The 12349-nt window shown below is 46.9% G+C and overlaps 1 protein-coding gene across 2 annotated transcripts in view; it reads right to left on the bottom strand.

Moving 5' to 3' along the window:
- The window catches only part of STK39 (serine/threonine kinase 39), a 321213-nt gene extending 309649 nt beyond the window's left edge, over window positions 1-11564 (bottom strand). Inside the window, exon 1 of one of the 2 annotated variants that reach the window (XM_070803818.1) lies at window positions 10828-11564. In XM_070803818.1, the coding sequence (XP_070659919.1) occupies window positions 10828-11014 (187 nt within the window). In that variant the 5' untranslated portion in view covers window positions 11015-11564. The remainder of the gene's footprint in view (window positions 1-10827) is intronic. The other variant, XM_019971542.2, reaches the window with a different exon arrangement.
- Window positions 11565-12349: the final 785 nt, after the last annotated feature.

The raw sequence follows: 12349 nt of genomic DNA, 5'->3' as shown, positions 1-12349 counted from the left end.
GTCAGGTGGTCTGGTATTCCCATCTCTTTTAGAATTTTCCACAGTTTATTGTGATCCACACAGTCAAAGGCTTTGGCTAAAGTCAATAAAGCAGAAATAGATGTTTTTCTGGAACTCTCTTGCTTTTTCCATGATCCAGTGGATGTTGGCAATTTGATCTCTGGTTCCTCTGCCTTTTCTAAAACCAGCTTGAACATCTGGAAGTTCATGGTTCACATATTGCTGAAGCCTGGCTTGGAGAATTTTGAGCATTACTTTACTAGCGTGTGAGATGAGTGCAATTGTGCAGTAGTTTGAGCATTCTTTGGCATTGCCTTTCTTTGGGACTGGAATGAAAACTGACCTTTTCCAGTCCTGTGGCCACTGCTGAGTCTTCCAGATTTGCTGGCATATTGAGTGCAGCACTTTCACAGCATCATCTTTTACGATTTGAAAGAGCTCAACTGGAATTCCATCACCTCCACTAGCTTTGTTCGTAGTGATGCTTTCTAAGGCCCACTTGACTTCACATTCCAGGATGTCTGGCTCTAGGTCAGTGATCACACCATCGTGATTATCTTGGTCTTGAAGATCTTTTTGTACAGTTCTTCTGTGTATTCTTGCCACCTCTTCTTAATATCTTCTGCTTCTGTTAGGTCCAAACCATTTCTGTCTTTTATCGAGCCCATCTTTGCATGAAATGTTCCCTTGGTATCTCTAATTTTCTTGAAGAGATCTCTAGCCTTTCCCATTTTGTTGTTTTCCTCTATTTCTTTGCATTGATTGCTGAGGAAGGCTTTCTTATCTCTCCTTGCTATTCTTTGGAACTCTGCATTCAGATGCTTATATCTTTCCTTTTCTCCTTTGCTTTTCGCTTCTCTTCTTTTCACAGCTATTTGTAAGGCCTCCCCAGACAGCCATTTTGCTTTTTTGCACATAGGTCTGGACAAATGTATAATGACATGGATCCATCATTATGGTATCACACGGAGCAGTTTCACTGTCCTAAACATCCTCTATGCTCAGCCTCTTCATCCCATGTCACCCAGAAAATTTATTTAATTATTCGAATTGAAATAGCCACATGTGGCTAGTGGTTACCACAGGGGACGGTTCCAAACTAGACACTGCTGGGAATGTTGTTGCTGCTGATTGTAATAAAGTTATGAGCCTGGCAGCAGGGAAGCTGCCCTGCAGAAGCTCTGCTCCAGCGAATGATCAGCCCTGAAGGATCAATACATCTACTTGCTGCTCCTCAGCCTCTTATTTGCCAACACACAGAGACATACACACTCTCACACCTTTCCATGTCACTAACAGGTTCTAACCAATCATTAAAAATATAATCTACTCCAACAACCCAGGCAAAAGATGATGGTTGAAACTATTTTATGTTTATATATCATTTACATGTTAAATACATATGCCCTGGTGAAGAAAGAAATACATATAGAGATCATTTGATCCCCTCTAATGCAATACATCGAAGAAGGCAATGGCACCCCACTCCAGTACTCTTGCCTGGAAAATCCCATGGATGGAGGAGTCCATGGTGGGCTGCAGTCCATGGGGTCGCTACGAGTCGGACAAGACTGAGTGACTTCACTTTCACTCTTCACTTTCATGCATTGGAGAAGGAAATGGCAACCCACTCCGTTGTTCTTGCCTGGAGAATCCCAGGGACGGGGGAGCCTGGTGGGCTGCCGTCTATGGGGTCGCACAGAGTCGGACACGACTGAAGCGACTTAGCAGCTGCAGCAGCAATGCAATACATAAGATTTTTACTATAACATCTATATGGTAAATATGTTCCCAGATAAACTATATATGTACTTTATTAAAACGGTAGGTATAAAATTCACTGAGTCAATAATATCTCTAACTTCCTCCTTCCCACCAATGAGGGATCAACGTGATGTAAGTGGAAGAAAACACTGAACTGAATAGGAAGAAATGGCCTGAGATTCTAAGAACTTCTGGACCACAGGCAAATTACTTTCAGGCTGGCTGCGAGAATCTTCACTTGTAGAAACAAAGGAACAGGAATGAACTTTCTCTTCGGTTTCCTCCTACATTAGACTTCATTATTCCCCGGTATTCTTATGTGGTAATTCTTAGGAACTGACCTTAATAAACCAGCACTGACCTAGCAGAAGATCAGATGGTTGGATGGCATCATCAACTCAATGGACATGAGTCTGAGCAAACTCCGAGAGGCAGTGAAGGACAGGGAAGCCTGGCATGCTGCAGTCCACGGGGTCACAAAGAGTTGGAAATGACTGAGCGACTGAACAACAACAACCAACCTGTGGTTTCTCCCCTGGAGCACTCTCTTCCTCTTCTTCTTCGAGTCAGCCCATAACTGAGAAAGGTGACAGCGACACCAACAGTTTCAAAGGAAGGAAGGAAAGGAAGGGAGGAAGCGAGGGAGGGAGGGAGGAAGGACAGACCAAATAATTCAAAGTAAAATGTCAACAACACAAGGCAGACCAAATGCACCAACCCCTAAGTTTAATCCTTTTCAACCCTCAAATGAAACAGAGCAGCAAAGAACATAATTGGAATGCCCCCTATCACAAACCCTGCTACAAACTAATGCTACCTGTTCAAAAACGATCATAAATCTTCTAGGATCTCAACCATCAATAGAGTCATTGTGAGAAGTCTCAGAATCGTCAAAGGTCACTGGCTTCTCAAATACTCCCCCAATGAAGATCTATCATTCACATGAGAGGAAGTCATCAATGTCTACTTACCATACTAGTTCTTCTGGTAAATTTGTGACTTAATGCTGGAAACCGGAACTCCATAAATGTCACCAGAGTACACATTTTCACCTAAGGGAAGAACTGAATGAACACCCTCAGGACTGCCTCTGACTTACACTAAATGCCACTTCCTTGGAAGAAGTCTGAAAATAAAATATCTTAAAACGATGTTTTAAGTTCTATCTTAAAAAGATGTTTTCCCATGTATCAAAATAAGCAGTTAGTTTAAAAGATCAATTCATCTAATCCCTCAGTGTCCAAGAGTTTATTCCCAAATAACTGTTCAGCAAATGAGAAGAAACGTGAAACACATCAGCATTTACTCACATCAGATTCCCAAAGTGTTTCTCTGAATCAATTCTGAACTACATGCTTGCCAATCCATTCTCTAAAGGACTGCTTCTTCTCCTCTGTTTCCCAGTTAACCCAAATCTAAAATGCCTTTTTTAATTACTATACTCAATTCTTCTTTCGTAGCCCAAACTGCAATGAACAGCACATTTGGAAAAAGAAACACCTGAAGCACTCGAATCCCTGCAGCCATCTTGGAGCTGTTTGGGGATAATTTAAACAAAACTGTCCTGGAGGAAAATGTAAAACTTCACTTGATTACATGGACAGTTTCATTTAATGGGGAAAAAAAAATAACTTTCCCAAAAATACAGCACAGAGGAATTATAACACAGATTAGATTGCTTTGGGCTTACAAGACCTACCTCCATAGTCTCAGCATGTACCACACCAATCCTATCATCCCTCAGTCCCTTGTCTAAAAAAGATAATTCCTGACTTCGTGACAACCTCTGAAAACCACCTGTCCTGATAGTCTGCTGCGGTGTTTCACCTGTATCCCTGATCTTCAACAGTCCTGATTTCTACACAGCAAGAAGCCCCACAGAGCTTCAAGACTGGGTTATATATAACTACACAAACAGCGAGAGGTCACGGGTACACTCAAGAAAGGAAAGTTTGAGAGGAGAGATGTGCCAGGGCTTCCCCACCCTGCTCTGCAATGCCCGAGTTTTTTTTTTTTAAAAAAAGGGCACCGTTACTGCTCTCTGGATCCTTTAATCCAGACAGGCCACCTAGCAGAACGATGACCTCAGGAGAGCCAGGCCTCTGCCTGCCTACCTGCCCAGCACAGGCAGGTGCAAGTACTCGAAGTGCTTACTCTTGATCTGGGAGGATTAACGAGCTAATTTCTCCAGAGCCCTTTAAGCTGACTGGCCCAAACACAACGAAATGAGCATCATCATTAACCACAGGCAAGATTAAATCTTCAGGATCCAAGGAGGCTAATATTCAGAAGTGAGGCGATGTTCCTCTTCCAAGGTGGGGGGCAGGGAGTGTTTATCCCTAAAATTCAGACTTTCACCCAGAAAACATTTATCAAATCTTTAGTGGGCGGTATGGGGAACGGAGGCCAAAGACCTGTCCCTCAAGGAGGAGTGACATCTAGCGCCAGGATGGGCAAGGAGGCAATAAGCCGCAAGGGTATGAGGATCACCAGGGATGAAAGGGCCAAGAGAGGAGGCAGAGGGGAAGGAGATTTGGGGGCAGAGGACTGTTTCTGTGAAGAGAAACCGTTTATTCCAGGTCTTAAAGGGGAGCCTGGATCTGGGTGGGTTCTGTTTATGAACACGAATCAAGCTATACATTTATGATATGTACTCTTCCGTGTGCCTCTTATACTTCAGTAAAGGTAATGCTTAAAAGGAGAGACAGAGCTTTCTGTTAAATATATGACAATGGAAGAGAGGTGGAATGGTGTTGCAGGCAGAGAGAAAACTTGCCTAGAAGGGGCTGGGAAAGCAGGAAGCATTTCAGCAGCTGCAAAACGTTCCCCCTGGCTGGGAGTCTGTCCTGAGAATTGCAGTGACAAGGGTTGGGGGGCACTGAATGGAAGGCAAAAGACAATTCCAGAAGGCCTTACACACCTGCTCGGAGTTCATCCTGAGCATCATAGAAGAGCCACTTTTAAAAAGGTCTAAGTCTGGTGGTAACTGATAAAAATTTGGGTATCACTTTGGTAGCAATGCTTACTAGAGCTGGAAGCAAGGCTGTAGACAAGAAACATGGTTATGAAGAGATTATAGTCACTCAAGTAAGAACTGAACCAACGATGACCAAGAGGAAGAATGAGAGAAGCCAGGTCTAAGTCTGGTGGTAACTGATAAAAATTTGGGTATCACTTTGGTAGCAATGCTTACTAGAGCTGGAAGCAAGGCTGCAGACAAGAAACATGGTTATGAAGAGATTACAGTCACTCAAGTAAGAACTGAACCAACGATGACCAAGAGGAAGAATGAGAGAAGCCTCAAAGACGGGATCCAAAATGCTGAATACCAATCAGATGCGGGAGATGGAGGAAGCCAGGAAAGGGTGGGATGAGCAGCACGTTTCTGCTTCATACTCAAGGGTCTTCAGGAAGATGGAGAATGTAGAAGGAACAGGATTAGGACTGAAGCAAAGGTGGAGGGACAGTGAGTTTCACTGTATGAGGTTCTGTGAAGTATCTACAAAAAGACGTTTGAAAGGGAGCTCTCACACCACTCCAAAGACCAGGCAGGCCCTGGGCATTTTAGGCTGCAGTTAAAGCCTCAGAGCCACCAAGAAGTGGATCCTGGAGCAGGCACAGTCAGGAAAGTAGGAGGAGAAATGGTAGGTGGCATCAACTCCTGCAGAGAGAGGAAGAGAAGGAAGCCCTGCGGTGTCACTGGCTGCAATCACAGAAAGCCATGGTGATCATGGAGATTCCAACTTTGGCTTCTTAGCAAGGGGGTAGAGGCCAGATATAAGTAAGCAGTGGAAGGGAGGTTCTCCACTGGGAAGGGAAGGAAAGAGATAAGGCAGGTGCTAGAGGAGGGAGTAGTGAAAGTGCCCTGGTTTTGTTCTCCTTTGCTGTGAAACTGTTAAGAGGGAGACTTGAGAGTATTCATAAGTGGCGGGAAGGGCAGCGAGGCAAGGAAGGAGACAGGGGAGCCACAGTGATGACCTGCTCTGCAGACAAATGCCCTCTGCCTTGCTGGGGCACACAGGGATGATTTCTTTGAGTCAGCAGCATTTCCTGCCAGCGCGGCAGCCTCCAGAGGTGGGGGAAAAGTGCAGTCTGAGCAGGTTGCTCATGAAGCCCTTTGAGCCGGGCCTTTCCTCCACCAATCTTCCTGCAGGATGCCCTTAACACTTGTCAAAGAGCCATCTGGCACCCGAAGCCCTGAGCTGTCCGATTCCACAGGTCTCTGCAGCTTCCTCCCCGCAGGGCCCTCGGGCTCCCCAGCCAGCCGCCCACCGGAAGGCGGGGACTCGAGAGCCAACTCTCCTGGGCAGAGAAACTCCAAGATGCTCCAGAGTCTGGGCAGGATTCTCTCTGGGTAACGCGGATCTGATCAGCCGGCGCAGCCTACAACAGTTGTGGGCTCAGGCTCCCGGAAAGCTCGCCCTGAGCCAGGCACTGTTCTAAGTGCTCCGCAGTCAAACCCTACTGTTAGCATCTCCAAGTCCTGAATGAGGATACCAAGTGCAGACACCTCTAAGCAACTTGGCTTGAGATCACACGGCCAGCAACTGCCATTGCCTGGCCATGAAACAGACCAGACTGCCCGACTCGAGAGCCCAAGTTCAAGTTACTCTCCAACACCATCAAAAATGTGGTACACAATAGACTACAATAGATGGAAGGAAATTCATGTTACTGGTCACAAATCAAATACATAAATAAAGCAAATACTATGGAAATTCTACCATGCATTTCTTTTAACCTAGAGATTTTTCGTACATGCTAGTTTGAACAGCAGGTTTAAAAGCATTTCTGCTGTAAATCTCATGTTATGTATATTTCATCACAATAATGAAAAAACACGAGGAGAGTTCTATATACATTATTCTCCTTACCAAGAAGAAAAAAAAGTGACATGATATGAAAATCGAAACCCCTGCACAAAGCTAAGCATCTCAAGACTCTTTTAGTTTAAAAAAAAAAAAAAATTAACAACGGACAGCAATGGCAAAGCAGCCCGGTTTATAAGTCTGGGAGATCAGAATGCGGGCACTCAGTGCTCCATGCCTCTGAGGTCCCCGGCAAACAAGTGTAGCTCCACCGTCCTCATGATGCTTCAGACACCTATAAAACCAGTTCTAAACCCTAAACCATAGAGCTCCACAGAACTTCCGATAGCACAGAGCAGGATTGCTCTCGGCTGCTGCTGCTTAAAGACCTGGCCAGTTGCCTGTTAGCTGCACCTGGGGGAAATGCACTGGAATGGTTAAACAAAGCCCCTGGGAGAGAAAGAAACCTGAGTACTGGAGAAGCCCTCTGTCAAACTACAGTTAGGAGACGAGAAACCAAATTCTTTTTGTTGACAAGGACCAGAAATGAAGTAGGTGGCCCTTGCAGATGATTCCAAGTGACTGTCTAGGATAAAAGTGAAGCAATGCTTAGAAATAAGGTGCAAAACTACAGAAAGCCTCCTACTGCAAAAAAACTAAGAAAAATCAAACATGTTCTGAGGCCTAAGTCTATTTAGTGTTTTTCACAGGAAAACCAACAAAGATACCAGCCTCTGCTGAAATTATCTGAGTCAAATACAGAAAATGATACTGCATTGACTACAACTTTTTGACAGGAAAGTTCCTTGAGGTTGTTCAATCAATTAAGGATACCCAAGTCAACATTTTCATGATTCATCTTTTGTTCTTTGTTTAGCAAACTGAAGTGATAATACTAATACCACCAACAAATAAACTAATTTTTCAATTGGCATATCTTTGGGTGCCCCATATACTTCTAAAGAAAGAATCTGAGGAGAATGAGATGGGGGTAGTTGGGGGTGGTGAGGAACAAAGATTAATGAGGCTGAAGGGTATTAAACAGGCTAGAACACCTTACAAGAGCAGTTACTTCTCCATAGGAGACAGAAATATTTGAAATCTACTGATGGCTAAAACAAGGAATTTAATCATTTTACAACATAGTTAACCTCTCTCCAACAGATTTTGCATCATTTCCAGGTTGCCCATAACCTTTTGAACCAGATTACCATTACAAATTCTCCACTGATCTTTCATCACGCAAGAACGAAATAACAAAGAGAAAAGTTTATTTTTAGACTTGCAAAATCCTGTGTTTATTCTTCTAAAACAGAAATCAAACAACTGAACCTGCTTTGTTTGGATTTCAGTAAACCTCTTCTCTCCTAATCTTGAGGCCCCAACCTCTGCCAGAAGGAAAAGAAGAAAAAGTGCTCCACGCCACGCTGGAGAGTTAAAACACCTGGCCTCCCCTGGCCTTCTGCTCAGGCACATCTGAGCCTCCTGCTGCTCACGGTTCACACTGCCGGGGTCCCATCACATGTCACCTGCCTTGTGGCCCCAAGAGGCCAAGGCTGTCCACCTGTGTTCACACTGAAACTGGCTCCATGTTTGAACTACAAACTTCTGCGTGTAATGTTTAAGCAGAAGTGCTTAACCGCAAGTTCACTCATTACTTAACTAGCAGTAAACACTAAATGGAAATGGGTGTGTAATTCCCGACACCATTAAACCCTTGGAAAACCCTACTCCAGCAATGTGACTTTTCAATCACACGGCCACCACACAGACCGTCTCTTTCAATTGGAAAAATACGAGATAATTTTAAATGTAGGAAAACCCTTCCTGCAGTGTGAATGTACAAAAATCAGCGTAGAAGTAATAAGCAGGCATTTCTGCTGGAAAATTCCTCAGGTAAATTTTTTTTAAATGAAATTGACCAACCGTAATTAACAATGCTGCTACTGCAAGCAGAAAGAAGCCCTGAAATCAATCCTTTCTATTTAATTAAACTTTTATTCATTTCAGTTCATAAAACTGGTCAACTCAAAACATTGCTTTCCAAAGACAAGCATATGTCTTCCATATTGCAAACTTGCATACTGACCCTAATAATTGACAAAATAAGCCTAGAAATTGATTATAAGTAAATGCTGGTCCTAGACCCTATGGAAACATGTGGCAGGTTACCATCAATTAACTTTTATGGACCATCCCTATGTACTGGAGTAAGAGGGATAAATAAGACCCTAAAGGAGTTCACAGCTGACAAAGAAAAGCAGCAATGGAAATAATCAAGCAACTTATAAACTTATTCAGACGTCAAAATTCAGCTCAGATGTCTTCTGCGGAATACCCTGCTTCCTTATTTCTTCAAGCAAGCAGTTAGTCCCTCCTTTATGCTCCACCAGTACTCTCTCATGACATCCTATAGAATCAATTACTTAAACTTGGGAAGCCCTAAGGGCAAGGACCATTTTATTCATTTCTAAACGCAAAAAACCTAGCACAATGCTTGGGAAAGAGTAGGCCTTTAGATTTTGTTGCGCAAATAAAAACTATGGGATTACATGCTGTGAGCCGTGTAAAAAAAGGAGCAGAAAAAGCCACCATACTTTGCCTTGGAAGAAGCAGAAGGCGTCTCAAGAACATTCATCGCAAGCTGAGTGAGATTAACTACAAAGATGGGCACTTAGAGAAGAGCCTGTGAAAGCCAGCAAGGAGTGGAAGGCCAGGTGTATCCCAGGACAGCTGACTATTCAGTGTGCAACCCGTGCAATCAGAATATGGGTGGGGGCAAGTAGGTTGAGAGCAGACGGTAAAACTGGGAAGAGGAAGGGGCTTAGCTAGCAGGTGAAAGGAGTTTTCACTGAACAGGCTTAAAAAACCCCTTGAAGATACATAATTCATGCAGGGACAGGAAGACATACTACAAGAGTCTTTGGCAAAAGTTATAAAAGGCCTGGGTTTTCGAAGAATTTTGCTTTCATATCCTAGGTTACTGTTCTGCCCATCATTTGTCTATTTATTTCAGTCTATGCTATGTTCCATTCCTACAGTAGCAGGTGATAAAGGGTAAACACCTAATGAAATTCTTATTACCGGTTTTAATTTTTTAAAGGAAGGGAGGGAGGGCCGCATTCTTTATAATGAAAAGAAGGGGGAAAAGTTTAAAATAAATATCCTGAATTCCTTTTTCATCATGTACTTAAACATCAAGATATGAGAAGGCAGCATCCCATCCCACCGCCAATAATGAGGGCCCACTTTATCTGGAGGGTGCCCTAACTGGGTTTAACAAGCCTCTCAGACGAGATGATCCAACAACGGTCAACACAAATCTGGTCCTTCACGTGCTTGGCCCAGGGAAAAGTAACGGCGGCTTCCTGCCATTCGACTTTCCCAGATTTTTTAAAATCTAAGATAAGGGGATATTGGTGAGCCAACTAGAAGGCACCGACAGGCAAGCCAGCAGGTCACCGAGAGCCTCGGCTTTCACTCATGCAGTTCGGCCCTGGACCAGAGGGGAAGCATCGGCCCAGCACGGGGCAGGAGGCCAGGGCGCCTTCTTTCTCCCGGCGACCGGGCTGGGCAGCAGGCGGCGCGCCCGGGCACCAAGAGGCGGGTACCCGGGCGCGCCGGGCGGCGCGGAAAGCCAGGCTGCAAGGCGGGCGTGGAGCTGGGGCTGTCAGGAAGGGAGGCCAGCATCCTCCCTGGCCTCAGGAAAGAACCTGGGCCCCCGGAACTCCTACGTAGCCCGGTTACCCATGGCGAGAGGTTGCTGATGGGAGGCAGTGGTGCGGAGCTAGAGAGCAGAGGCGCGGCTGCGCCGGTTGAGTCCCCCAGGACGCGGCCCCCCGGCGCGGCGCGGGGGCGCTGGAAGACCAGGGCGGCGCCCCCGCAACCCCACCCCGACCGCGGCTGCCTGCTCGCGCGGCCACCGACCACAGGCTGCGGGCCCGGCACGCGGGAGGAGGGAGATGCGGCGGCGTTGCCGGGTCCCCAGTTCCGCCGCCCCAGCGATCGGGGAGATAAAAGTTTGCAGCATGCGGCTCGTCTGCAGTGCGAGTCACATCCGCCGCGCCACCTCCTGCAGCACCCGCGCTCACCGAACGAGTGAAAAAAAAAAAAAAAAAAAACTGTTGAAGCCGGTAGGCCCAGAAGCCGACCGCTCTGCCTCCAGGGCGTGCATGCAGACAAGCCCAGCATCCCACGTCCCCTGCCGCGCCTCCCGCCCGGCCTGGACCGGCCCCGCCGCGCCCGCCGCACTGACCGATAACCTCCTGCAGCTCGTACGCGTCCCTGCAGATGGGCCAGCCGATCGACTGCGCGGCCGGAGCCGTGGCCACTGGAGCCACCGGAGCCGGCGCTGCTGTCGCTGTCGCCGGGGCCGCCGCTGTCACCGGGGCCGCCTGCTGGGGCTGCTGGACGTGCACGGGCGAGCCGCTCGGCTCCGCCATGATGCTGCCGGAGGAGACCGGGAGGACGCGTCAGCCGGCGGACGACCTTCCACTTGAAACTTCCCTTCCCTCGCCACCGACACCTCTCGGCCGGCGCACGCCCTCCGCGCCCGCCGCCGCCGGAGCCAGCCACGAGGGGAGGGAGCGAAGGAGGCCGAGCCGGGCGGAGGGAGGAGGCAGCGCCGGCGGAGGCGGGGAGGGGAGGAGGCGGCCCGGTCGCCGCGCTCGCCGCGCGCCCTGAGCCTCGTGCGCGCAGTTCTCTGCCTCCGCGAGGGGAACCGCCGCCCCGCCGCCCCCTCCCGCCTAACTCGCTGCCGGGAAGTTTCCACCCGAGGAGAGTGAGGCCGGGTTGGGCTGGCGTTCGGGACCCGCGTCCCTCGCCCCTCACTCCCTGCTTTCCCTGAGCCTTCGCCCCAGACAATCGGGCTCTCCGGAAGATGTCCCTTGGGGACCCCGAGGGCGGGGTCGTTGAACCGCCGCCAGGTTCTCAGATTCAGAAAGGCTCCCCAAGTGAAGAGAACCTGAAGTTCATTTACAAGTTAGCGAGTGAGCCACCTACACGCCGGCCGTTTGTAGGGCGCCGGTTAAAAAATAACCCGAGTTGTAACTTTCCGGCGCCCTACCTGCCAATAACCCATTCCCCACCTTGCCTAATCTAATCGCAGACCTTCTGGTTTTTTTCTTAGTGAAACGTGATGCCTTAGGTCTCTGGCTGTTCACAGACTTCATTAGTTCCAAGCCGCTTGGATCCCAGGAAGGTGATGTAAGGGCCTAAAAAGTTAGAATAAGTGTAAGAGATTTGAACTCTAAATCTCAAATTTTAGACCCTTAATAACAAAGCCACGCTAACCCGATAGGTCAAGAGATAGCAGGCTTTTCTTTTACAGAGCATAACTGGGTGTTAAAGAATGTACCACAGCACAAGCTGCGTTGAAAACTTAATTAATTGCTGCTTTTTCAACGCTCCTAAAATTACCTCATCCTTAAAACTACTCTGGTATAACCATAGGGCTTCCTAATTATAGGTGTCATATTTAACACTGAGTGTTCTCTGTGTTCCCCCTGGTAGAGATGACCACGATTGCACCATCCTTTTCTTAAGCTGAAACGGTGCAGTGACCCAATGGTCATAATGGTCATTGGGCCAAAATTATCGTGTGTAGTTGTCGTGATGAGAACTATCGGATAAGAAAAATGAGCATTTTTTTTTAAAGAAAACAGAAAAATCGTGATACTTTGTCTCCTCTATTTACATATAAAAATCTCCTTAAAACTTTTTAAAAGATAATTCAGATGAAACCCAGAAATTCATTAGGAGAAATGTTACAAATTCTA

Source organism: Bos indicus, chromosome 2, assembly GCF_029378745.1.
Source record: "Bos indicus isolate NIAB-ARS_2022 breed Sahiwal x Tharparkar chromosome 2, NIAB-ARS_B.indTharparkar_mat_pri_1.0, whole genome shotgun sequence".
Classification (NCBI taxonomy): Eukaryota; Metazoa; Chordata; class Mammalia; order Artiodactyla; family Bovidae; genus Bos; species Bos indicus.
This window is presented reverse-complemented; position numbering and strand designations above follow the sequence as displayed.